This window comes from Rhinoderma darwinii, chromosome 1 (genome assembly GCF_050947455.1).
Source record: "Rhinoderma darwinii isolate aRhiDar2 chromosome 1, aRhiDar2.hap1, whole genome shotgun sequence".
NCBI classification, from domain to species: Eukaryota; Metazoa; Chordata; class Amphibia; order Anura; family Rhinodermatidae; genus Rhinoderma; species Rhinoderma darwinii.
The window spans coordinates 197,522,355-197,549,312 of record NC_134687.1 but is presented as its reverse complement, the minus strand read 5'-3'; the positions used below and the strand labels follow the sequence as shown (position 1 = coordinate 197,549,312).

At 40.9% G+C, this 26,958-nt stretch overlaps 1 protein-coding gene across 5 annotated transcripts in view; it reads left to right on the top strand.

The window, feature by feature from the left end:
* Nucleotides 1-26,958, top strand: part of SLC4A4 (solute carrier family 4 member 4) — a 238,071-nt gene that overhangs the window by 55,010 nt on the left and 156,103 nt on the right. For all 5 annotated transcript variants that reach the window (XM_075860692.1, XM_075860695.1, XM_075860697.1 and 2 more), the window contains one exon: nucleotides 4,993-5,066. In XM_075860692.1, coding sequence (XP_075716807.1) covers nucleotides 4,994-5,066 — 73 coding nt within the window. In that variant the 5' untranslated portion in view covers nucleotide 4,993. The remainder of the gene's footprint in view (nucleotides 1-4,992; nucleotides 5,067-26,958) is intronic.

The window sequence follows — 26,958 nt, the reverse complement described above, 5'->3', positions numbered from 1 at the left end:
AACCCCTGTAACTGTTCCTCTAGTTCAAGGTTAAAATGGTTTAGTGTGTTCACAAGCTGTCATTTGTCAGTGTGGCATCTTATGTAAATCTGCAATGTTTGAGTTTTCTGTGACATTAAATCTAATTTAACAATAGTGTTGTGGAGAGATTACATCGCATGAAAGGAAGTGGCACAGATAGGGCTGGCACATAAATATTGATACAAGAACTGTAATTATAGTATGGCATTGTGTAACATCAGAAAAAACCTCTGAATGTCACCAGGAAGGAAGTTTCTAGATATAAAAATTTGTGTCAGGTACTTTTTGTAGCGGAGTAGTTTTAACCTCTTAACGACGAAGGACGGATATATACGTCCTGTGTAGGTGCTAGTTCCCGCAAAAGGACGGATATATTTGCCAGTCTACCCACGCAATCAGCGTCAGGAGCACGACTTTTATTACTACCGCGCTCCGATTCCTGCAGTTTAACCCATTAGATGCCTCTGTCAATAGCGACAGCGTCATCTAATGTGTTTGACAGAGGGAGGGAGCTCCCTCTGCCACTCCATCGGCGCCCCCGCAAAGAAATTGCGGGGCGCCGTTGGGTTTCCATGGCAGGTGGGGGCCTAACAAAGGCCCCCAGGTCTGCCTTTAGCAACTGCCAGAGGCATGGCCTAATAGATTGCCTGTCAGTTTTACACTGACAGTCAAAAATGCTTTGGTATACTAAGTTTACCAAAGCATTATATAAGCGATCAGCAGATCACATTGTGAAGTCTCCTGGTGGGACAAAAAAAAATAAAAAAAGTGGTTTTATTTAGTAAATGTGTCAAAACAAATAACACATGCACACATATGGTATTCCCGTGATCGTACCAACTCAAACAATAAAATTAACACTTTAATTAAACCGACGGATGAACGGCGTCCAAAAAAAACGCAACAAACAACAGCAAAATTCTTTCTTTTCTCCCATTCCCCCCATAAAAAATAAAATAACAATGAATTTAATTTAATTAATTTAATTAAGTCCTATGCACCCCCAAAATAGTACTAATGAAAACTACACATTGGCCCGCAAAAATCAAGCCCACATACGGCCACATTGACGGAAAAATGAAAAAGTTACGGCTCTTGGAAAGCGGCGATGCAAAAACAAGTAATTTTTCTCTAAAAGGGTTTTTATTGTGCAAACATATTAAAACTATACATATTTGGTATCCCCGTTATCGTGCCGATCCATAGAATAAAGGTGACATGTTATTTACGCTGCATAGTAAACAGCGTACATTTATAGCGTGAAAATTAATGCTGGAATAGCTGCTTATTTTCAATTCTCTCCCAAAATAAAGTTAATAAAAGTTAATCAATATATTATATGCATCCAAAAATGGTCCCGCAAAAAAACAAGCCCTGAGGCCTCATGCACACGAACGTAAATACGGGCCCATAGACTTCTATTGGCCACGGGTACCTTCCCGTATGCTTACGGAAAGGTGCCCGTGCCGTTGAAAAATATAGAACATGTCCTATTTCAGGCCGTAATAACGGCACGGGCAGCCCATAGAAGTCTATGGGGCTCCCGTAATTACAGGTGGCTACATGTGTGCACCCGTAATTATGGGAGTGTTGCTAGGCGACGTCAGGGGATAGTCACTGTCCAGGGTGCTGAAGGAGTTAACTGATCGGCAGTAACTCTTTCAGCACCCAAAACAGTGACTACCGCTGGAGTTAATAGTATTAAAAGTTAACTTACCCAGAACTCTTCTTCTTCCTCCAGTCCGGCCTCCCGGGATGACGTTTCATCCCATGTGACCGCTGCAGCTGATCACAGGCCAATCACAGGCTGCAGCGGTCACATGGACTGCCGCGTCATCCAGGGAGGTCGGACTGGATGACAAAAGAGGGATGCATCACCAAGACAACGGCCGAGGTACGTATGAACTTTTTTTAAATTTCAAACGCTGCGGAAACTCTGCCCGAAAGGGCTGCCCCTTCTCTCTATCCTGATAGAGAGAAGGGCCTGCCGATTAGTGCAGAGAAAACGGGTCCATAAATACGGGTGGACTACTGGTGACACCGGACCCATTTTTACGGGCACGGGTCCGTAAATACTGGTGGAATACGGGTCAAATACGTGTGACAATGGACCCGTATTTACGCCAGTATTTACGGGAGGAAAAAAAATATGTACGTGTGCATGGGGCCTTATACGGCCATGTCGAGGGAATAAAAAAAAGTTAGGACTCTTGGAATGCGACCGTGAGAAAACAAAATATAATCCTTGGTCATTAATGCGCAAATTGACCTGGTCATTAAGGGGTTAAGATAAGTTCACACAGGGCAGATTTGTTGCACAAATTTCTGTGACTGTCCCATTCATTTGAGTACAGAAATAACCCCATTCAGATGTATGGAATGCAGAGAGTTCAGGTAGAACTCGGTGTGTGAACATACCCTAAGGAATGCACAGCAAAACAGATGAGTGCAATGAGTGCTGTTAGTACACTGCTTGGGGTCATGTAGTAATAGTATCACTGCGTTTTTATAACATTTTTGCTGTGATGGTGCTGATGGAGTCTGCAACATATTTAGTAAAATGTGGCACTGCAGTTCATAAATCAAACAGTATGTAATGGGGGCTCTCAGCACAAGGTCTCGGGTAACAGGACTCACAGACCTGCCCTATAGTGTCCAGGTCACACTGGTATCAGAAGTGTCATCACGGCCATTTTAAATCCGTACGGAATGTCACGAACACCAGTAATACACCAACAGTTCTGTACTCAAGAATTCTCATGTAGGGACAATAACTTAAATGTTACAGTGTAGAACAGCCTTTTATAACCGCAACTATATGCATGAGTTGGTGACTTCCTCTCCCCTTATTCGATTCGTTGTACCTGTTCGGACCTGTCTTCAGCGGCTCCTGCCCCCTTGGCTTATCGGATACTCGCAAACATCAGCGGTTCTCACCTTGCTTGGCTTGTCGGCTTCCTCTCGTCCTTGACGGCTTCCTCCCTGTCCGTCAATCTTGGCCCTGCACACCCACTTACTGACTGAAACCCTGGTGGCCACTTGTAGCGATTACTCCACCCGTACGTTCAGGGGAACAGGCAATAGTCGGCCTCTAAGGGGAGGGCAAGTGCCCTTGCTGCTCAGTGGTATGTACGCCCAACCAACTTGGCGTCAATACACACTCCTTTTTATCATGTCTCCTGAGACTCCACCCCCTTAACTTGAGATGCGCGATTACGGCTACTTTTGCACTAGTAAGAGTCCTTAGCATCATAAACTAAGTACCTCCCCAAAAACGTGCTCCCAGCCAACCTCAACAAAGAATGCCGAACCCCGTTGTGTAACACACTAACCACCCACTACATAATTTCCCTGGTTAACTACAATAAAGGTATTAACCCAAGATACTCCTACACCCAGGGGAGGTCATCATCACCCGTACTTTTGCAAAACACCCACATTGATAGTCACACATATTTTTAACCCTAATATTTACCAGCTCCTACAAGTTGGGAAGCAGGTAGGAGAGATCCAGCCAAACTAAAGGAGTCATATAGGCTCTGTGCACAGGGATCCGTAGTATTCATGAGCCCTTATGTATAAGTCCCTTTATGTTATAACTTTGTAGTGTACAGTAGGGTCCTTCTGATTAATAATTAGGATATAACTAAGACTAATTTGTTTACATTACCAAAATGCATAAATGGGTAGAATGACACCAAGCATATTTATCTGGATATCGTTACTAACTTGGCTGAGTGAGTGTTTCCGTGAATGAGACAATTAATATACAATGCTTACTGTCGTTTTTTTGGCTTGACTTCAGTTACCCTATCGTGGTTAGTTTCATGGCAGTAAAAATAATCAAATGGTTTCCTATAAAACTAATATGTGAGCTATGTGGAGGAATATGTTGGTTGTCTGAGCAGCTTTGCCTAGAATATGATTCAGGTATTAGTTATAACTAGATTATAAAACTCTCCCCATTTGTTTAGAGCAAATATTTGTTTTCCTAATTTCCTTGTTTTCCTTACCAAAATTTTTTTTGCGAGTTGTAAATTGAGTGTCCTAGTTTTTCTTTTTTGGTTACTGATGTCTTATATGGAAGCTTTACTTTTGGTGCATCTTTTATTATTATGTTAGGGAAATACATAACTAGTAATTCTTTTATAAGTTGGAGAGATCTGAATACCTCATCTTTGCATTAGGAATCTGCAACAGTTATTATTGTATCACACCTACATGTGAATGGAACATTTACCATAATAACATTATAAGAGGAAATGATGTCGAAATTATGAAGGTGTCTCCAAACCCATAGCCATACATTTACACATCACACATGTATCATTCTGTGATTTAGAACATTTGTCTTCTCTGTGACTTCTAGCTACAGCTATGAATTGTAAAGGTGATTGACAAATACTTGAAAAGTGCCCATGGATGTCCTACACTATTCCAACTGTGGTAGCTGGGACAGCTCTGCCTAATCCTCAGATGTCAGCTTTCTGTCATCCCAGCATGTGACACAAAGCTTGCAGCACAGAAGTATTAAGAGACTGGAGTAAGCCAGACTTCTTCTTGCATGTGCCTGTGTTGGACGACAATACCTGACATGCTTTCCGCATATCTTTTTCTGCTGACTATAGAAACCATGGAATACTACCAAGTATTTTGGGAAAAATTGAATGTTCTAGGAATTTTATTGCAACATAAAAAAGCATAAATGTCTTCTGACTGGGATTATGCTTTTGATACACCTGTCATCACCACTAAAGCTGTAGGATTTTAGTTATACTGGCCATCGTAATCGCAAGGCCTTCTGAGGTGGACATACCTGAGAGGGTTTCGAGAGACCAGAAGCAGGAGAGAGGCCTCCTCATATAATATGAACTGCGGTGCACAGGTTAACCTGCCGAAGAGTAGGGGCTTGTCAAGGAGCTCATTCCAGGAGAGGTCTGAGCACTCTTTTTTTCTGTTTTACTACTACAGGATGGAGGATGAGGCAGTTCTGGACAGAGGGGCTTCATTCCTGAAACATGTCTGTGATGAGGAGGAGGTGGAAGGTAAGACCAAGAATCTTTCTTTATATTTATGTAACATACATATCATTAGCGTCTCTGTGTTCATAAGTAGCGCAAGTTATATGTCAAACTTTGCATGTCATGTCATCGCTACCATCATCTTAAAGGGCACACCACCCAAAATTAAAAACAAAACACTTGAGTTGTAAATGCTATCCAGCTGATTCATTCATATATATGATTAAGAAAAAGGGGGAGACAACTTGTAATGTGTCATTACAGGTGACACATGGGTGGTCACCCATAATATGCCTAGTTATGGTATGGAATGAGAAATACATATTACAAATTTATATTTACTGATATTTTTGGCAGAAAGGCATGAAAGGGGTTAAAGATTTTTTTAGGAAACCTTTGCCCTTTTAGGGAATTTTGATGTAATAGTTTAGCATGGACTACCCCTCACTGGAACCCCTCTGTTTTAGACAGACCTTTAGCACACATTACTTTCTGCTCAGGATTACGGCTCCCATAGAAATTAATACCGTATTATAATTATAATTGTTAATTCAATACTGCAGGGAAAATAGCATTCACATTGGGAATATTCATGAAAATTGTCTAACATCAAAACCGATGTTTGATGCCCATAGCAACCCATCACAGCGCAGCTTTCATTTATTATAATGCTTTAGAAAAATGAAAGCTGCTCTGTGATTGGTTAATATTGTTGAGGAGAACAAGTGATTTTGTCTGGTACCAACAGTAGGACCTTCTGAGATTAACTTGTCTCTAGGGGACCCAAAGTGTCAAAGGGGGTTGATCGAACTGGAAGATCTAAAGTAAAGCTTCACTTTGCTGAAAGCATACCAAACATTAAGTTTCTTATGCAGAAATTGGGAGGGACATGATGGCTGGTACAGAAACACTGATGATCTCCTTAAATTTTTTATTGGAGCCATAAAACAAAATATGTTTAAAGTTATTAAATATTGGCAGAAATATATTTATATTCGGATTAAATAGTCCCATTGAAATTACCACAAAAAAATGGTTAAAAAAAATGCTGAATACGTGCTGATGGGTTTAGTAAACTAGGAACCAAGCTTTCCGGCAGTATTGAGAGGTTCATCATCTGACCAATCATGTTAAATAATAATAATAAAAAAAGGTATAAGTCTTGTTCTCAGTGAATCAAGCCTTAACGATTTTTATTAGTTATCAAGTACAAAGGACATGGTACAGCCTGTGTTTACTTACCTGACATATTGGTTTCGTAAGAGAATTTATGACATGTCTGAAGTAGTTTGTGGTATGTCTCCATACAGGACTTCTTAACTTCTCGTTCATAAAAACACTTTGAAGAGTACATTTGTCATGTTGCCAGTTTCAGTAAATGATAAGAGTACCAGAAAGTGCTGGCACCTTGCGGAACATACAGTAGATAGGCCTTACTAAACTCACATGTCGTAGCCTAAGCTGATGGGTTTTTAGTGACTGCTCGTTCTATGGTGTACATGGCGTGGGGACTAGGCTTTACTATTTTCTGGAAGACATTTTTATCTTTAAAAGAATTAAAAAGCTGTTCTTAAGAAGTTCCTAAGTGTTGTCATCTGGCCTAGATACATTGCTGAAACTCTTTTGATTAAAGACACACGCACACACACACACGCGCACACACACACACAAACACACACACACACACACACGCGCGCGCGCGCTCGCGCGCGCACACACACGCACACACACTATTTAAAATAACAGCACACTAACTTGAATACGTATAGCTTCTTCCTGTGGCAGACATTTTGTACAAGGAATGCCGTCCCCTGCAGAGCACTGTTGTAAAGGCAATCTAGATAAGTCTTATATGACAGACCACTAAAATCGCTCTTAGTGTGTGAAACACATCAATGTTGAAATTTCCTCTATGAGACCTGATCTTGGCCTAAATGTATATACTCTGGGTTCATGCGCAGCCTTCAGTCATGGTCCGAACTCTTGGACACTGAGTTCTCATGCAATGTAGAGCACAAGTTTAGATCACTTTTACATCCCCCACCCACGGTGAGACTAATCTATGTATAACTTTAAAACGTCTTTAATGCGAATAGGAATTGCCATACGAATATGTTTTCAAAATTTAAATTGGTATTATGTAAAACAGTCCAAAGACAGTGTCCAGATAAATTGTCCTTCATGGTTACCGTGACTAAAGGAGGTCTATAACTAGGTGTCTGGCACTTCATAGCTTTTCTCCCCATTATTCTTTCATGGATTCCTTGTGTAAAATTAGAAATAACAACCTATTATCAGGTTCCCTTTAACTTGCACATTTTCTTCTGAGGGAAAGAAAGGGATCAGGCAATATTCTGTCCGATCCTTATCTCCCCTGTGTTGGCCCTTAGCTGAAGCTTTGCTAGGGACCCGTAGATGATTGTCAATGGATGCCATCAAAATCAGCAGTATCCATGATCGAATGTCTAATGCTTACAGTGAACACACAAAAAGATCAATGAAATGAATGTAACATCAACAGTATATGGGGATAACAAGAGTGGACAGCACACAGACCCCAATGATATATGACTGGCGCATATTTCTGGTGAGTCAATACCAGTTTAGCAATAAATATGCAGCTGGTAAATTCTATAAAAACTCTGCGTGAATGAACTGTCACTGCTGTGGCTATAAGAGGGACAGACAGCTGCTTTTACTAACTTCAGGTTTTAGCTGACAGAGAAACCTGGATACAGTGGGAAAAAGTGGAATTTCAAGGCAACTACTGTATATTAAAAGCAGGAAATTTTAATAACTGATTAACAATCATTTTATTGTTAATAAACAATTTATATTGTATACAATATAGTTAATGTGTTCAGCCAAGTAAGAAAACCCCATTAAAGAGGTTTTATGGTTTTATTTAAATTAAGCTAAATGAAAAGTTCTACTACTTTTTAATATACTTTAGGGAAGAGTTATCATAATTGGTGCAAAGGAAAATTGGAGGAGTCGCCCATAGCAGCCAATCAGATTCCACCTTTCATTTTGCAGAGGTCCTCTGTTAACTGAAAGCAGAAACTTGATTGGTTGCCATGGACAACTCCTCCACTTTTCCTTTGCACGAGTCTTGATAAATCTCCCTCTTTGTGTTTCAATTCCTCATCATTTTAAAGATATTTGTTTGCTGTCAGTTTACATTCACAAGCTGCTGGTGTAATCTCAAGTAGATACAATTGTATCCAGTGTAGGCAATGTTAGGCTGCGTTCACATCTGGTCAGGATTCCGTTCCGACGTACCGTCGGAGCTTCTCCTACGAAACGGAGCCCCGACTGACACAAACGGAAACCATAGGTTTCCATTTCCATCACCATTGATTTCGATGATGGCGGATCCGGTCCAAATGGTTTCTGTTTGCCTGAGTTGTGCAAGGGTTCAGTCGTTTTGACAGAATCAATACGGTAGGCGACTACGTTATTCATTCCGGCAAAACAACGGAACCCTTGCACAACGGAGACAAACGGAAACCATTGAAATAAATGGTGATAGAAACCTATGATTTCCGTTTGTGTCAGTCAGGGCTCCGTCCTGACGGAAAGCTCAGATCGAACGTCGGAACGGAGCCCTGACACAGATGTGAACGCAGCAGGCTAAATACATCAGCAACAGCTGCACAAATTTCTGGTAGTTTGCTACAATATATCAGTCTGAACAGTGCTTAGACTGGAAACAGTAATATCCTCTAGTCAATGGCAGTTTGACCGAGGGTGGGCCCAAAGCAAAATTTCACATATTGGAATGCTGCATTCTAAAGTTAATTTTTTCTTTTTTTTTCTTTGTCTACCTGAATATTTTTTGCATTTTTTTTTTCAGAACGCATAAAGCTTTTTCATTTCTCCAAATTGGATCTGATATATATTTTTTTTATTAAGATGTCTTATTTAGCGGCAAATAGGCAGAAACCGGGAAAAAATACACTTTTTCTCATTATTTTCATATTCTGTTCTAAGGTAGTTGATACAATTAGTATTATTTACCCCAAAGATGTATCCCCTAATTATTCTGTGAAGATGATGCCAGATATATGTACATCGTCTAACATATGACGCCGCTATAGCGCTACATGAGCAAATCCCCCATTTTAGTAGACTGCTCCCAGGACAATGAAATTATACTTCAGTTTACTATCACAGTACAGGTTTAGATTGTAAAAATGTCAGGCCGAACTAGTTAAGATAAGATAAGTAGCCCTTTAATTAACCGGAAAGCCTGCAACAAGAGGTTAATAGCTTATTACTTTCAGCAAAATATATGTATGTTCTGTGTAACACCTTCTCTCATTCCTCAAATCTTACTTTGACATGACACGGGAGGAGAAGAGGGATTTTATACAGCACAGACACTGGGAAAATGTGTTACTGCAACAAACTTTTCCTGTCACTGCCATCATTGTAGCAAACTCTGTAGCACAGTATCAAGTCTGTATACGTGTTCAGCCTCTTGACCTAAACTGGAAAGCCTCATGCACTCGGCCGTATCTGTGTGCACGGTCCGTGATTAAGGCACAGACGGGCAGCGGAGTGCCAGCCGTAGGCCGTTCGCAATCACGGACCGTGCATACAAAATGTGCATTGATTACAATGATTTTTTTGAAGTCCGTGCCCTGGGCAATGCATGGACCATGGAAACCAAGGTTGTGTGCATTGGCCCAAAGGATAGCATGTGTTCTATACTATCCGCAATTGCTGCTCCGCAATTGTGGATAGTATACGGATGCAAATGCACAGTCGGGTCCATGAGGCCTAATGGTCCCGTTCACTGATAGCAAGCAGAGGTGAGGATTAAAAGCACAAAGTATGTAAGGAAGTTGACTCAAAGCTTGTTAATTGCATTATTAAATTATTTCCATAAAACTGGAATACCCCGGGAATTAGCAATATCAAATATCTTTTAAAATTCCAGTTTTCTAATGATGAATGGAATGAAACACTGAACATTTTCTTTCCCCATTTGGAATATTACAGTAAAGACATTTACCGTTAGTCATGTGAATATAGTTATGAAGATTAAGGTTTCATTGGATCGGTATCCAATGTAGATGCTATTTTTGCATAACATTTCCTACAGTGCATCTTGTATAAGTAAGATAATGTTATTACTTATTATAAGTCATGCTTTCTGGAAATGCTAACATAATGAACAATCTATTACATTAGGCCTTTAGTTTGGTAAGAAGTCAGTTTCTGCAACAATGTTTATTAACTCTTTCATTTAAAATATAGCGATTAGTGAATAAGTCGGTTCTAATGGTTCTTACAAGTCACCCCCTAACAGAGTTTAATTACCGATACATAAAAATACCTTTGTATTAAACAAGATCATTGGGTATAAATAAATAATCAGTAGATATAAACACCCTCTGGTCCAGCATTAGCACCTGGGAAACCAAGGCCCCTGGGGCTCACCGCACTTGGTGGGGTACACATCCTCTCTGGAGACAGATTTTTTTTTAGAACTCACCCTTGGCTCCCTGTCTAACATTTACTGTGCAGTTAAATGCCTTTTTTGGCCTGAAACCTGCGCACACATTGTGTTTATGCATTTCTATACACAGGACAGCACAATGAAATCATTATGTAGGCCTCTGGCTATATGGAACGTACAAAAGCCATGGGGGGTTGGGGCCTGCAGTTAAAGGGACACCACTAGGGCACTGTGTTGTGTGCTCTTTGTTAGTGGTAGCTGTAATGCCTTTTTGTGGTGCTCTATGTGGCACTAATAGACATTGTATGTCACTATTCATATGGGCACTGTGTGGCACTATCTTCCTGGGCACTGTGTGTAACTATTCAAATGAGGAATGGTACTCCTTATATGGACACTGTGTGGCATTGTTAAGGAATTATATATACTATTTTTCTGGGCATTGTATCGCCTTATTTTTCTGGACATTATACTACTCAAATAATGTTAAGCAAACCTCTCTTGATGTGCTCTGACATCCATATTTTATGGCGTGGTGTCGACCTTAGAGCATGAAGTATTTAAAGAGGCTCTGTCACCTCATTATAAGTGCCATATCTCCTATATAAGGAGATTGGCGCTATAATATAGGTGACAGTAATGCTTTTTATTTCGAAAAACGATCTATTTTAAACTACTTTATGAGCGATTTTTAGCTTTATGCTAATGAGTTTCTTAATGCCCAAGTGGGCGTGTTTTACTTTAGACCAAGTGGGCGCTGTACAGAGGAGTGTATGACGCTGACCAATCAGCATCATACACTTCTCTCCATTCATTTACACTGCAGATAGCGATATAGTTATATCGCTATGTGCAGCCACATACACAAACACTAACATTACTGTAGTGTCCTGATAATGAATATACATCACTACCAGCCTGGACGTGATGTTTATTCAGAATTCTGACACTTCTGAATGTTTTCTGTGAGATTCCAGCAAGGCAAGCATAATCTCGCGAGATTACGATGTAACCTGTCATTTCAAACGAGATTACGCTTGCCTTGCTGGAATCTCACAGAAAAGATTCAGAAGTGTCAGGATTCTGGATAAACATCACGTCCAGGCTGGTAGTGATGTATATTCATTATCAGGACACTACAGTAATGTTTGTGTATGTAGCTGTACATAACGATATAACTATATCGCTAGTGCAGTGTAAATGAATGGAGAGAAGTGCATGACGCTGATTGGTCAGCATCATACACTCCCCTGTACAACGCCCACTTGGTCTAAAGTAAAACACGCCCACTTGGGCATTAAGAAACTCATTAGCATAAAGCTAAAAATCGCTCATAAAGTGGTTTAAAATATATTGTTTTTCTAAATAAAAAGCATTACTGTCACCTACATTATAGCGCCGATCTTCTTATATAGGAGATAGGGCACTTATAATGTAGTGACAGAGTTTAAAGTGTAACAAAACTTTTAAATAACTTCTGCCGCTCCGTTAAAGTGATCGGTGGGGGTCTCAGTGCTTGGACCCCAACTGATCAAAACTTCTGACATGTCACTATGACATGTCAAAAGTTTAAAAAAAATTTAGTTACGCGTTAAGGGGCCCACTAGAACTTTGTCAACCTAATAAACCTATTGATTGCCCCCTTTTTAATGAAAATACAGGGATTGTGACGTAAAACCCTGAATATAGACGTCCTATATGTTCTTTTTCCATTTTGAACATGACCTTGCGACCAGAAAAAATTAAAGTGAAGGGAAAGATAGAACGTTTTTAAAACAAACAATAGAAAACAAAAATATACTAATACCATGTGCAAACATGTGCACATCCCTTAGCTCATACTTTATTTGAACATCTTTTGCTTATGTTACAGCAGTAAGTCATTAGTCCTCCTCGGTCATGGCATGTTTTCTTTTTAAGTTCTTGAATTTATCTTTGTCACTTTTCCCATTCTTCTTTTTCAAAAATATTGAGTGAAATAACTGGGATCCATATTAGGACTAGTTCAGTCCAATTGATGTCATCGCTACTGATAATTAGCATATTTAAAAAAACTAAATTGAAAGTTTACAAAAGCAAGTGGGTGAGTCACACTTGTGATAATCAATTGTAATAATTTTAATAAGAAGATGCTGAGCACCACCACCCTTCCTTGAGTTGTTTAGTCAGTTGTGAGTTCCTTATTCAAGCCACCATACCATGTCACTCCTGCTATTCTGGATTATGTGTTTTAAATCAAGTTTGACAAGTCCTGCTCTGCAGTGGAAAATTCACAAAAGGGACAAAGGGTAAATGTTTCTGTTTTTGAGGTAGCTCATCGTGACTGGCGCTCTTCCAAATTTTATTATGAGCCCTGCGTCACATTAAGTATACACACTAAGCTAGATGCCTTGTATTGTCTCTAAGATTTCTTAAGCATCTGGCTCAGTTGTAATGTTTGTTGTATGTCGGTAGGAGCAGGATCAGAGGCAATGAGGTCAGAAGCAGCTGAGAATCTGATAAACACAATGGAGAAAGCAGCTTCATTAATATGCAGGCTCTAAATTAAAATAATCCATTGCATTATTAAAACGAAGGAAGAGATTGTTTGTATCTTTTGCACTGGAACTTTTAACAAGGGCATCTATAAGATTGCTATAAGGCCTCGTTCCGGGGGCGTAGTTAATGGCTCATGGGCCCCAGTGCAAAAGTCCTTCTCATGGCTAACTGCCCGCCGCCACCAGGGGTACCAGGGGTACCGGCAAGAGTCGGGTCCGATCCAGTATTCGACCATCTGCAGTACTGGGCCGGCCGAAGGCTTATATTATTAGGCTGGGAAAGGTCAGAAACCTTAGCCCTTCCCACCCTGGTAATGCTTGCCTGCTGCTGCTATGTTGTTTTATTACAATAAATAATTTTATTTTTTTTCAAATAAAAATGACGTGAGGTCCCCCCCATTTTTCTTAACCAGCCAGATACAACATAGCAATAGCAGGCTAGTATTACCAGGGTGGAAAGGTCCACTGTTTTTTGGCTTTCCCAGTCTAGTAATTCTAACCTGCGGCCGCTGCATCGGTTAACACTAAGCCCTGCCTCAGTAATGGACGCTGTCAATCAGCCAGCGGACATTACTAAGGCGGTAGTAGTAAAGCCTACCACATGTTAGGCTAAGGGCCAGTTCACATCAACGTTCGCTTTCCTTTGAGGCGTTCTGTCGGAGGTTTCCGTCGTGGAACCCCTCAACGGAAAGTTAAACGGAAACCTTATCTTCCGTTTGCATCACCATTGATATCAATGGTGACGGAAACATTGCTAATGGTTTCCGTTTGTCACCGTTCCGGCAGGTTTCCGTTTTTTCGACAGAATCAATAGTGCACTGATATCAATGGTGATGCAAATGGAAGCTAAGGTTTCCGTTTGACTTTCCGTTGAGGGGTTCTAGGACGGAAACCTCTGACGGAACCCCTCAAAGAAAGCAAACGCTGATGTGAACGGGCCCTTAGATACAGGGCCTCAGCAGACAGTAATCTTATACAGTATAAGATTACCGTCTGCTTGGGCCCAGTATCTAAGCCTACCATGTGGTAGGTTTAGATACAGGGCCCATCAGTCAGGATCATACATGGGCCATGTATCTAAGCCTACCATGCAGTAGGCTTAGATACAGGGCCCAGCAGACAGTATCACACCACATGGTAGGCTTAGATACAGGGCACTAGCAGACAGTAATGTTATATTTACCCACCTCTTTGGCTCCGGGCGCAGTGGACGCCAGGACCTCCACTGCGCTTTGGAACGAGGAGGGTAAGTATGCTGTTACTATAGAAACAGGGACCCGTGTAGTTTATTAAATAGGCCCAAGTTACTATAGTGATTTTTAATAAATGTGGTGCGGCGGGCTTCGGGGCCCAAGCGCAATTTCGACTGCTGAGACCCCTATTGCTACGCAACTGTTAGGAAACATCCGTCACTTTTAGGTTGTAATGACTACTAGCCAAGCTTCTGGGTGGCCCTGGTTTGAAATGCAGAGCCAATCTGTTTGCTCTGTCTGCAACCTATCAGGGCCAAGGGAGTATTTGAATCTGTTCAGTTTCTTGTTTACTGCTTGCGATTTTCTTGTGAATACATGTGTCTGATCAAGCTCCTGGTTAAACCCTGAATTACCTTGAATACTTGGACACCTTGAACTGGACTTCAGCTTTGGATTTACCCTCTGCTCACTAATTTGGATATTCTGCTCACAGCTGGTTTCGACCTCTGCAACACCTAGTAGACTTCTGTTTTGCAATTTGGACTTTTAGTCTCTCCCGGTTTGAACTCTGCTTGTTTATTACCCCTCTGGCTTTCTGGTTATCCATTCTGATATTGCCTATCCAACACCTTATTCTATAAAAGCAGCCTGGGTTCTACGCGGCCAAATCAAACCTGCCTTGCGGTAGGCTCTAGTGAAGACCGTAGAGTAGCCTTAGACTCTTCTGACCAAAGTGGTGACGGACATGAGGTAGCTGATTTACTTGTACGCTTGATCCAGACAGTCTCCAGCTGCCTAAATTCCATAAACTTTCACTCTGGGGAATTGCTCAAGTAGTGATTCCTTGACAGCCACTGCCTCATGTACATGGCTGTATTACGTGCATTCGGCATCTACTGTATCTCCATATTCCTCCGATTTCATACGTGGCATAAGAATAAAATTCTGTACAAATTTGACAGAAAATGAAATGTGGCATGCTCTATCGGACATTATATGTATTAAAGTATCCTCCCATTTTCTCAGCTTTTGTCTGTTTATTTATTAAAAGGGTGTTTTCACATAAACTTACATGATAAACTTATTTTTCTTGCTGGGATTAAGTTGCACATTTCATTGTCATTACAGTCTTCTAACTATAATTAGTACTTAAAGAGGCTCTGTCACCAGATTTTGCAACCCCTATCTGCTATTGCAGCAGATAGGCGCTGCAATGTAGATTACAGTAACGTTTTTATTTTTAAAAAACGAGCATTTTTGGCAAAGTTATGACCATTTTTGTAATTATGCAAATGAGGCTTGCAAAAGTCCAAGTGGGTGTGTTTAAAAGTAAAAGTCCAAGTGGGCGTGTATTAGGTGCGTACATCGGGGCGTTTTTAATACTTTTACTAGCTGGGCGCTGTGAAGAGAAGTAACATCCTCTTCTCTTCAGAACGCCCAGCTTCTGACAGTGCAGATCTGTGACGTCACTCACAGGTCCTGCATCGTGACGGCCACATCGGCACCAGAGGCTACAGTTGATTCTGCAGCAGCATCAGCGTTTGCAGGTAAGTCGATCTTACCTGCAAACGCTGATGCTGCTGCAGAATCAACTGTAGCCTCTGGTGCCGATGTGGCCGTCACGATGCAGGACCTGTGAGTGACGTCACAGATCTGCACTGTCAGAAGCTGGGCGTTCTGAAGAGAAGAGGATGTTACTTCTCTTCACAGCGCCCAGCTAGTAAAAGTATTAAAAACGCCCCGATGTACGCACCTAATACACGCCCACTTGGACTTTTACTTTTAAACACACCCACTTGGATTTTTGCAAGCCTCAGTTGCATAACTACAAAAATGGTCATAACTTGGCCAAAAATGCTCGTTTTTTAAAAATAAAAACATTACTGTAATCTACATTGCAGCGCCTATCTGCTGCAATAGCAGATAGGGGTTGCAAAATCTGGTGACAGAGCCTCTTTAAAAGGGTTCTCCAGGATATAGCTTTTTTTTATTTAACCCTCTTATTAAAAAAAAAAGTCCTCCCTCCCTAAAACATTGCAACTGTGCTCAAGTCCTTACGTGGCCTCCCTCTTCCTCCCGGTCTGTGCAAAGTGCGGGACACCTGTGGCTGAGGCTTTTCCCTCTGCAGCCATTTCACATATGTGACACAGCTACAGCGGGGAAAGCCTCTCTGTGCAAGGTATGGGTGTGCAAAGCCCTCTTATTCTACAAGTATAAGAGGGCTAAATAAAAAAAATATATCCTGGGGAACTCCTTTAAGGCACTGACATCCTACTGAGCGTGTACAGCTTTCCTGAATGATCAAATCAAAACTTCAGTGTGAAACATGGGAAATAAGCAGAGCAGTCTATGGTGAGCCTGAAGGTAGATTTCAGACCATCTCAGGTTCCCTGTAGACACTATAGCTAAAGTACCAGGTAAGCAGTTATCTTATATAAATCTCTAGAGCAGGTTTCCCAGATCAGTGGCTCAGGAGCCACATATAGCTCTTGATCCCACTGGATGTGGCTCTGCAGCTATTGGCAACTCTAAATACTACTGTACCCTAGTGGCACCAGAGAGGGTATAGTCCTACTTAACTTCGACAAAACAGGCAGCAAAAAACTGGCTAAGAGCCTTGACCCTAAGTCATATCTTTAATAGGATTTTTCTCTTTAATTACCCAATATGGCTCAACATCACCTGTCATATTTGGAAGTGGCTCACAAGTTACAAAAGTTGAGGACCTCTAGTCTAGGGTTTCAGCAAAGGTAACCCTACACTGTTACATTGCAAAAGTTAATATTTTATGTTTATGCACCTTTCACTTTGGTATCTTCTTGAATTCTAGTAAATGTTCCCTTTAAAGTTTTACAGTCACATATCCCATGCTATAAAAGTATTTTTGTTATTGTACATGTCTACAACAGTGTTCCATTTACCTTTTGATTGCTTCAAATTTACTGTAAAAGTTAAATGCTAACTAAATTTTTCCTAGAAGTTTTTGGGTTATGCATGTAAATAAACATCTACATTGCAACTATAACCTTTATCCTGCCAGTTATTGCAACATGGTTCCTGTGGTAAAAGTTTTCTGTCATACTACAAACTATTTTATTGGGTTTTAATATAAATCAAGTGATAGTGCTACAATGTTGGCAAAATGATACAATCAATTTATATAAAGGCCAGAGGTATTAGGGGAGTCAGAAAAGACACATGCTATATAGACTGTATTAGAGTATATGGCCGTATTTACACGAGCGTGTTCAGTCCGTGATATACGGTCCGCAGGTCGGCCGCATTTCCCGGACTGAGCACACTGCAGGGAGCTGGGCTCTTATCGTCATAGTTATGTATGACGCTAGGAGTCCCTGCCTCGCTGCGGGAAAACTGTCACGTACTGAAAACATGTTTTCAGTACGGGACAGTAGTTCCGCGGACAGGCAGGGACTCCCAGAGTCATAGATAACGATGATGCTAGGAGCCCGTCTCCCTGCAGTTTGCTCAGTCCGGGAAATGCGGCCGACCTGCGGACCGTATATCACGGACTGAACACGCTCGTGTGAATCCGGCCTTATAGAGATGCCATAGGGATATGCGACTGGGCAGAGACTGTATCCTTAGTGTCTATCTATCTATCTATCTATCTATCTATCTATCTATCTATCTATCTATCTATCTATCTATCTATCTATCTATCTATCTATCTATCTATCTATCTAAATTTTTCGATATCAGATCTGAATGATCATGAGCAAAGGCGTAACTTAAATTAACCATGGCATGTATTTGCACTGTGGTAATTTGCAGATGACTACAACTTGGCCACATTGCCCTGTAGGAGGCGGCACGTATCAATATGCGGCCTTAACCCATTAAGCCATAGAACTTATACAGTATAGTTTATTTATGGCTGCAGTTAAAGGGATGATTGAATATGTCAATCACTATTATGTTAGTTTAAAGTAAATGGGCACAAATTCTTATGACATGACATAGGGATGACTTTTAGCAAGATTGACTGCTTCTTCTTCCCATATGGTGGCACCCAAAGTGCCTACAGGTCCGTTACATGGATATTTAGGGACTCCATGTGCCACTGTACAGACCTGGCCAAAAGTTTTGTGACTGACACAAATTTTAGTTTTTACAAAGTTTGCTGCTTCATTTTTTATAGTGACAATTTGCATTAACTCTAGATTGTTATGAAGAGTAATCAGATGAATTGCAATTAATTGGAAAGTCATTACTTGCCATGAAAATTAACTTAATCACAAAAACCCTATTTCCACTGCTACTGCATTGTAGTCCTGGTGCAAAATGACCTGCTAACATCATTTCAGTGATCTTCTCGTTAGCTCAGGAGAAAGTGTTAACAAGGACAAGGCAGCTGATATCTCTCTGTCATGCTGATTGAATTATGAGAGCACACTGGTTGCTTTAAAAGGGATGGTGCTTGAAATCATTGTCTTCTTCTGTTAACCATGGGTTCCTGCAAGGAAACACGTGCAGTCATCATTGCTTTGCATCAAAAGGGCTTTACAGGCAGGTACATTGATGCTTGCACTATTTCCCCTAAATCAACCATTTATCGAATCATCAAGAACTTCAAGGAGAGAGGTTCAATTACTGGGAAGAAGGCTTCAGGGCGCCCAAGACAGTCCAGCAAGTGCCAGGACCGTCTCCTAAAGAGTATTCAGCTACGGGATTGGTTCAACACTAGTGCATAGCTTGCTCAGGAATGCCAGCAGGCAGGTGTCAGTGCATCCGCAGGCACAGTGAAACAAAGAGTTTTGGAGGCTGGCGTGGTATCAAGAAGGGCAGCAAAGAAGCCTCTTCTCTCAAAGAAAAACATCAAGAACAGAGTGACATCCTGCAGGAGGTGCAGGGATTGGACTGCAGAGGACTGGGGTAAAGTTATTGTTTCTAATGAAGCCCCCTTCAGAATGTTTGGAACATCTGGAAGAATGATTGTGAGCGCTACCATGAGTCCTGTGGTATGCCAACAGTGAAGCATCCTGAGACCATTCATGTGTGGGCAGTGCTGCCATCAGGGCAGTACTGCTGGTACTGCAGTCAGGGGCCCGGCCACAATAATGAAAACAAGGGGCACGGTCGCTACTTTAAACATTTCATTGAGGGCCCCAGCGATAGTTACTTGGAGAAAGGAACGGACCCTACAATGTAATTCAGTGTTATGGGGCCGTTCTTTACTTTGAAATAACTTACGCTGGGGCCCTGAGAGGAAGATGCTGCATGAGCAGCATGGAAACAGAAGCTGCGTGTGGATGGAGCCACCCACCAGACATGTCCTTCTAACCAGGGGCAGGGGGACGGAGGAAGATGAGCTGGAGAGGAGCAGTGACACACAACTTTCCACCTGCCTGCAACTTGTACCAGTCAGCTGATGAAGATTCCTCGGAGCTCTGGACAGGTAAGAGAGAACTGTAATGTTATGTGTAGGGGAGGGAATTCTTTAGAAATCGTTTTTTTGTGGAGGAGGGGGGACTTTACTGTAGATGCTATATGTGGGGGAGGGGATTTTGTGTAAAACGTTTTTGTGGGGAAGGGGGGACCTGAATGTAAATGCTATATGTGGGGGTTGGGATTTTGTGTAAAACGTTTTTGTCGTGGAGGGGGGACTTAACTGTAAATGCTATATGTGGGGGGGGGGGGGTTTGTGTATAACGTTTTTGTGGGGGAGGTTGAGACTTGGCTGTGAATGCTATGTGTAGGGGAAGGGATTAATTATTCATTTTTCTTGGGGGAGAGGGAACTTAACTGTTAGGCTGAGTTCACACGGGGCAGATACGCTGCGTAAAAGCTCTCAGCATATCCGCCCTATGCGTCTCAGGGAATTCCAGGCGAAAATCCACACCAAACTGTGGTGCAGTTTTTCGCCCCCAGCAATGTCCACTGTGGAAACTGCAGCATTCAGCCTGCCTGCTAGCAGCTGCTACAGACTCTGATTGGCTGCAGCAGTCACATGGGATGACACGTCATCTTAGGAGGCCGCACTGGAGGGAGAAAGTAACACACACCTGTGTAAGTATAATATATTTTGTTTTTATGAGTTGCATTTTTTGCGGCGGAATCGCTGCGAACCCGCCACAAAAAACGCAACAACTGCTATTTGTTGCAGGTTTTACTTCCCCATTGAATTCAATTCAGAAAACTTGCAACAAATAAGCAGCGATTCTCCAAATACAATTGACATGCTGCAGAATAAAACTCTGCACCGCAGGTCAATCTTTGAGCGTTTTTTCCGCTCACTATTTACGCAGCGTGTGGATGAAATTTGTTCTCATCCACTCTGCTGCTACTGTATTTTCTGCGCATTTTTCGCAACGAATTCCGTTGCGGAAAATTTGCAGCATTAATGCTATGTATGAACTTACCCTAAGGCCTAATTCACATGACTGTGTTCGGTCTGTGATATACGGACCGCATGTCGGCCGCATTTCCCGGACCGAACAAAGTGCAGGGAGCCAGGCTTCTAGCATCATAGTTCTGTATGACGCTAGGTGTCCCTGCCTCCCCGCAGAACTACTGTCCCATGCTGAAAACATGATTACAGTACGGGACAGCTTTCCTGCGGGGAAGCAGGGACAACTGGCTTCGTACATAACTATGATGCTAGTAGCTTTCCTCCATGCACTGTGTTCGGTCCGGGAAATACTGCCGACATGCAGGCCGTATATCACGGACCGAACACGCTCGTGTGTGGGAGGCATAAATGTTATGTGTGGGGTGAGGGGATTCTGTTTAAAGGCTAGGTAAACCTTGGGAAACTTAAAAAAAAAAAAAAAAATGTGTATACAGGATACAAAGCAGCTGTATCTCAAAAAGTTAAAATAATTTTTAATAAAATGTAATTGCAAAGTTGCACCAAACACACTATTAAAAAAGTTTTCTAAGGTGTAGCCTTTAAATAGTTTTTGTGGGGGAGGGGGGATTTGACTGTAAATGCCATGGTTGGGGGGACTTATTTAGCATATATTCAGAGGTTTCATTTGCAGAGATATTCGCAAAACCATGGCAAATTACATGGTTATAAAGCTATTTTCTGAAAACTATTGCAAAAAACTGGATTTGACCTCAAGTTCATTTGTGTACGGTAGGGGGACTTTAACCCCTTCCCGTCGTAAACAACTTTAAGATTTTAATTTTCGTTTTTTGCTCCCCACTTTCCAAAAGCCATAACTTTTTTATTTTTACGTCTATATAGTCCTATGAGGGCTTGATTTTTGCGGGACGAGTTGTAGGTTTTCGTAGCATCATTTATTCTGCCATATAAGGTGCTAGGTAGAAAATGAAAAAAACAGCGATTCCTCCATTGTTTTTTGCGCTTCGTGTTTATGGAATTCACAGTGCAATTAAAACAACATGTTAACTTTATTCTGCGGGTCAATACGATTACGGCGATACCAAATATATATAGTTTTTTTTTATATTTTACTACTTTTACAAGTAAAAAAACGAAGTGTAAAAAATTAAATTTATTTGGTGTCGCCAAATTCTGAGAGCCATAAGTTTTTTATTTTTCTGTCAATCGAGTGGTATGAGGGCTTATTTTTTGCGGGATAAGCTGTAGTTTTTCATGATACCATTTTGGGGTTCATGCAACGTTTTGATCACTTTTTATTAAATTTTTTGTGGGAGATGAGGTGACCAAAAAATAGCGATTCTGGCGTTTAAATGTTTTTTTTTTTACGTCGTACACCGTGCGGGTTAAATAATGATATATTGTAATAGTTCAGACTTTTACAGATGCCAATTATGTTTATTTATTTATTTTGTTACTATACTCTAGGGGGTAAATTGGAAAAGGCTTTTTTTTTAACTTTTAATTTTTTGGATTTTTTTTTACATAAAAAAAACTCTTTATTTTACTAATTTTTACTTTTTTTATTAGTCCCCCAAGGGGACTTCAACTAGCGATTGCTGGACCAGGGCTTAGTAGGAGCACAAAGATGGCGGACCTGGGGGCCTTTGTTAGGCCCCCAGGCAGCCATAGCAACCATCGCCACTCCGCGATTTCATTGCGGGGGGAACGATGAGCTGCTAGAGGGGGTCGCCGATATAAATGCTATTGACCGCGGCATTTAACGGATAAACGAGCGGGATCGCGCTCGAGCGCGATCCCGCTCATTACTGTGAAGTGTCGACTGTAACATACAGCTGACACCTGCATCGTATGGAGCGGGTTCACTCCGTGAGCCCGTTCCATACTTCCCCTACCCGGCTATGACGTATGGATACGTAAAATGTTAGGAAGGGGTTAATGTAGATGTTATGTGAGGAAAAAGTTTTGTTATTGTTTTTGTGCGGTGGAGGGTATATTTATATGTAGCGTTTGAGGTGCAGGTAAAAAAAAATGCATCAATCGACTGCGCTATTGATTCCGTCAAAACAGAGGAAACCTTACAGAATGGTGACAAACGCAAACCATTTGCATCGGATCATGCAAATGGAAAGCTGCGGTCTCCATTTGTTTCAGTTTGGTTTCCGTTCATGGGTTCCCATGACTGAAAAGTCAGGCGAAACCCATGAACGGAACCCCGACGCAGATGTGAACGAAGCCTTTCATATATGGACATGAGGAACAGCCCCAGAGCCCCTTTCCAGTGCTTGGAAAGCTCCACTCCCCAGGCGACGTATCCCACTGTATGCCATACAGTGGGATACGTTTTGGCTAAATTGAACAAAGTCCAGGGCATTAACCAGCCACTGCCTGCTTCATAGTTTCGTTCACTGTAATTGACGTTTGTACCAAAATCTGTTAACGCGTATAACGTACTAACATGATCGCCACACTTTCCGTTGTCCTTCCGCGGTAATGGATGGGACCCAGAAATTCCTGATGGCGGCCCTTTGTGTGGGGTTGCTTTTCATCCAAGGAAGTGGGTTCACTCACAATTTTGCCTAAGAACACTTCCATGAATAAAGAATGGTATCTAAAGATCCACCAATAGCAACTCCTCCCAACGACCCAGGAGCAATTTGGTGATGAACAATGCTTTTTCCAGCATGATGGAGCACCATGTCACAAGGCAAAAGTGATAACTCAAGGGCCGAACAGGAGCGGTCCCAGCAACAATGCTGTGTGCATGGGCCCTCTGATGCTATAAAGATTGCCTCAACACTTTCATTGTTATTTTCAGGGGTCACCGGATTCCACTGATACTATCTTCTAACATGTAAGAAGAAATTTGTGAAGATTTACTTATCCATTCACCGAGCTCAAATTTTGAAACAATGTAACACAATAGACAAGCACCAATGGTATTTAGGCGAATTCACGGAGGATGATTTTTGGCTAGATTTATAAAAATGTTATCTAGATATTGATTTTTTTTGCTGTCATTTTGCATCAATTCTAAAGCATGCTGTAGTTTTTAAAACGCCAAAATTGCAACAAAATGCACTTGTGAAATGTCCATTATTTGGGCTTTTCTTTTGTCTCATAGTGGTGTGGTCAACTACTATCGCCCCACTTTAGGTATGTGAATGAGGGCTTATTCTTATGCTGTCTTTTTCGTCCTGCTAATAATAATTGGTTCTTGTACTGTAGCTATATTATAAAGTGGCACACAAAATTGCCAGATATAGAGAGGTTTGCTCCATGTTAATTGAGCAGCAGAGCTTGGCAGAAGAGTTTACATTTGTAAGATGCAGATAACTAGATAATTACCAGGCGATTACACAGCACTTACATTCTGCTTGGTAATCCGTGTATAATAGACCTTAATTGCAGAACAGTTATGCGACTTCTGTGTGTCTTGTAATGCTAAATGTTCAGGGATATAATGTCACATGCCCCTGAACATATCACACAGTGTGTAGGCATTAACCATATCACACGTGGTAAGAACATAAACATATATCCTATTGTAAATATCATACCTAATGTGCTTCAACATTTTAAGCTGTGTTCACATCAGTGTTGCTTTCCGTTGAGGGGTTCCGTCGGAACTTTCCTTCGGGGGACCCCTCAACGGAAAGGCAAACAGAAACCTTAGCTTCCGTTTGCATCACCATTGATTTCAGTAGTGATGGAAACTTTGCTAATGGTTTCCGTTTGTCACCATTGTGAAAGGGTTCTGTTGTTTTGACTGGTACCGTTTGCCTTTCCATTGAGGGGTTCCCCCGACGGAAAGCTAAGACGGAACCCCTCAACAGAAAGCAATGCTGATGTGAGCAGGCCCTTATATGGATGGCAAAACAATCTATGTGACTGCTGCCACTGGAGCATGTGTAACCTTATGGTTTCACACCATAATATAGAGTCCAAAAATATTTATGGCCATGCTGACATGTAAATCTCTGCCTATTGGCACCAGTGCCACTTATTAATTCTTTGTGTTCATTCATGATTCACCGTTCCCCAACAGAGTTCACTATGTGGGCCATAAATCTATGGTCTTTGAGTGGATTTGCTCTGTGTGCCCATGTGACCGCATTGATGCCCCACATTTCTGATGCCACCACTCAGCTATAGCTCAGGAGAAGTAGTAAAGCAGAGTAGGACAGAATGGTAAAACCCTTTACATTAGTTAAATCTTGTACAGAGGAATAACTGAGTATGTATGGCCAGCAGATTCAGGCACATACAGTGGTCAACTCTATTAACAACAAGAAATAACAAACCACAAACATGACAAACAGAAGGGAGTCCCAAACAATGAATGTTATACAACTTTTAATAGTCATTATTTACAAATATACTTATTTTGACAATATAGCTTCATTTAACCCGTTAGTGACCGCCAATACGCCTTTTAACGGCGGCCAATAATGGCCTTTATTCTGATGCATGTGCCTTTTTACGGCACTGCATCAGGATAAAGGAAACAGAGCAGGGAGCCGTCAAATCTCGGACAGGCAGTAATACACTGCAATACAAAAGTATTGCAGTGTATTATAATAGCGATCGGAGAATCGCATATTAAAGTCCCCTAGTGGGACTAGTAAAAAAGTAAAAAAAAAGTTTAATAAAGTTAATTAAAAAAAAAATGTGAAAAAAAATTAAAAACCCACTTTTTTCCCTTACAAACTGCTTTACTATTAAAAAAACAAAATAAAGTAAAAAAGTTACGCATATTTGGTATCGCCGTGTCCATAACGACCCCAACTATAAATCTATTACATTATTTAACCCGCACGGTGAACGCCGTAAAAAATGTAATAAAAAACCATGGAAAAATTGCTGTTTTCTGTGAATTCTGACTTTAAAAAAATGTGATAAAAAGTGATTAAAAAGTCGCATCTACTCCAAAATGGTACCAATAAAAACGACAAGTCTTCCCGCAAATAAAAAGCCCTCATACAACTGCATCGGCGGAACAATAAAAAAGTTATGGCTCTTCAAATATGGAGACACAAAAACAAATAATTTTGAAAAAAAAGCGTTTTTACTGTGTAAAAGTAGTAAAACATACGAAAACTATACAAATTTGATATCGTTGCAATCGTAACAACCCGCTGAATAAAGTTATTGTGTTATATAAATCACACGGTAAACGGCATAGATTTAAGACGCGAAAAAGAGTGGCGAAATTTCAGGTTTTTTTCTATTCCCCCCAAAAAAAAGTTAATAAAAGTTAATCAATAAATAATATGTACCTCAAAATGGTGTTATTAAAAAATAAAACTTATCCCACAAAAAACAAGACCTTATACAGCTATGTCGACGCAAAAATAAAGAAGTTATAGCTCTTGGAATGCGATGATGGAAAAACGTAAAAAATGGCTTGGTCATTTAAGGTTTAAAATAGTCTGGTCATTAAGGGGTTAAATAGGGTAAATATTGCTGGAATACCCATTCATAAAGATATTCTATCAAATAACGCACTGGCACCTTTCCACCAAGAGCAGGATACCCCAAATTTTTAGGATTGGTCGAGGTTTCAACAACTACACTCCTATTGATCCCACTTTTTTTTTTGTGTCATACATCAAATCTCAGGTATTAACCCCTTGGAGACACAGCTTTGGCTATTTTTTCAAATCTGACGTGTCAGTTTATGTGGTAGTAACTTGGGAATGCTTTTACTTATCAAAGCGATTCTGAGAGTGTTTTCTCGTAACATATTGTATATTTATGTTAGTGAAAAATTTGATCGATAAATTCAATATTTATTTGTGAAAAACACAAGAATTTAGGGACATTTTTTTTGCAGAATTAATTGGAAATAGGCTGTGAAAATTCATTTTCACAAGGGCTAAAGGAGAAAAAGCACCCCAATATTTGTAAAGCAATTTCTCCTGAGCACGGCAATACCCCATATGTGGACATAAATTGCTGTTCGTACCCATGACAGGGCTTAGAAGGGAAGGAGCATTATTTGGCTTTTGGTGCTCAAATTTTGCTGGAATGGTTTGCCGCTGCATGTCACATTTACAAAGCCCCTGCAGGACCAAATCAGTGGAAACCCCCCAAAAGTGACCCCATTTTGGAAACTACACTCCTGAAGTAATTTATTGAGAGGTATAGTGAGCATTTTCACCCTACAGTTTTTTTTTTCCAGAATTTTGTGTAATTATGCTGTGAAATGAAAAATTATTTTTTTTTCGGAAAAAAAGTGGAACTTTTCAATGTTTACAAGGAATAAAGGAGAAAATGCACACCAACATTTGAAAAACAGTTCCTCCCGAATACAGCAATTTCCCATATGTGGTAATAAACTGCTTTTTGGACCCACAGCAGGGCTCAAAAGAGAAGGAGCACCATTTGG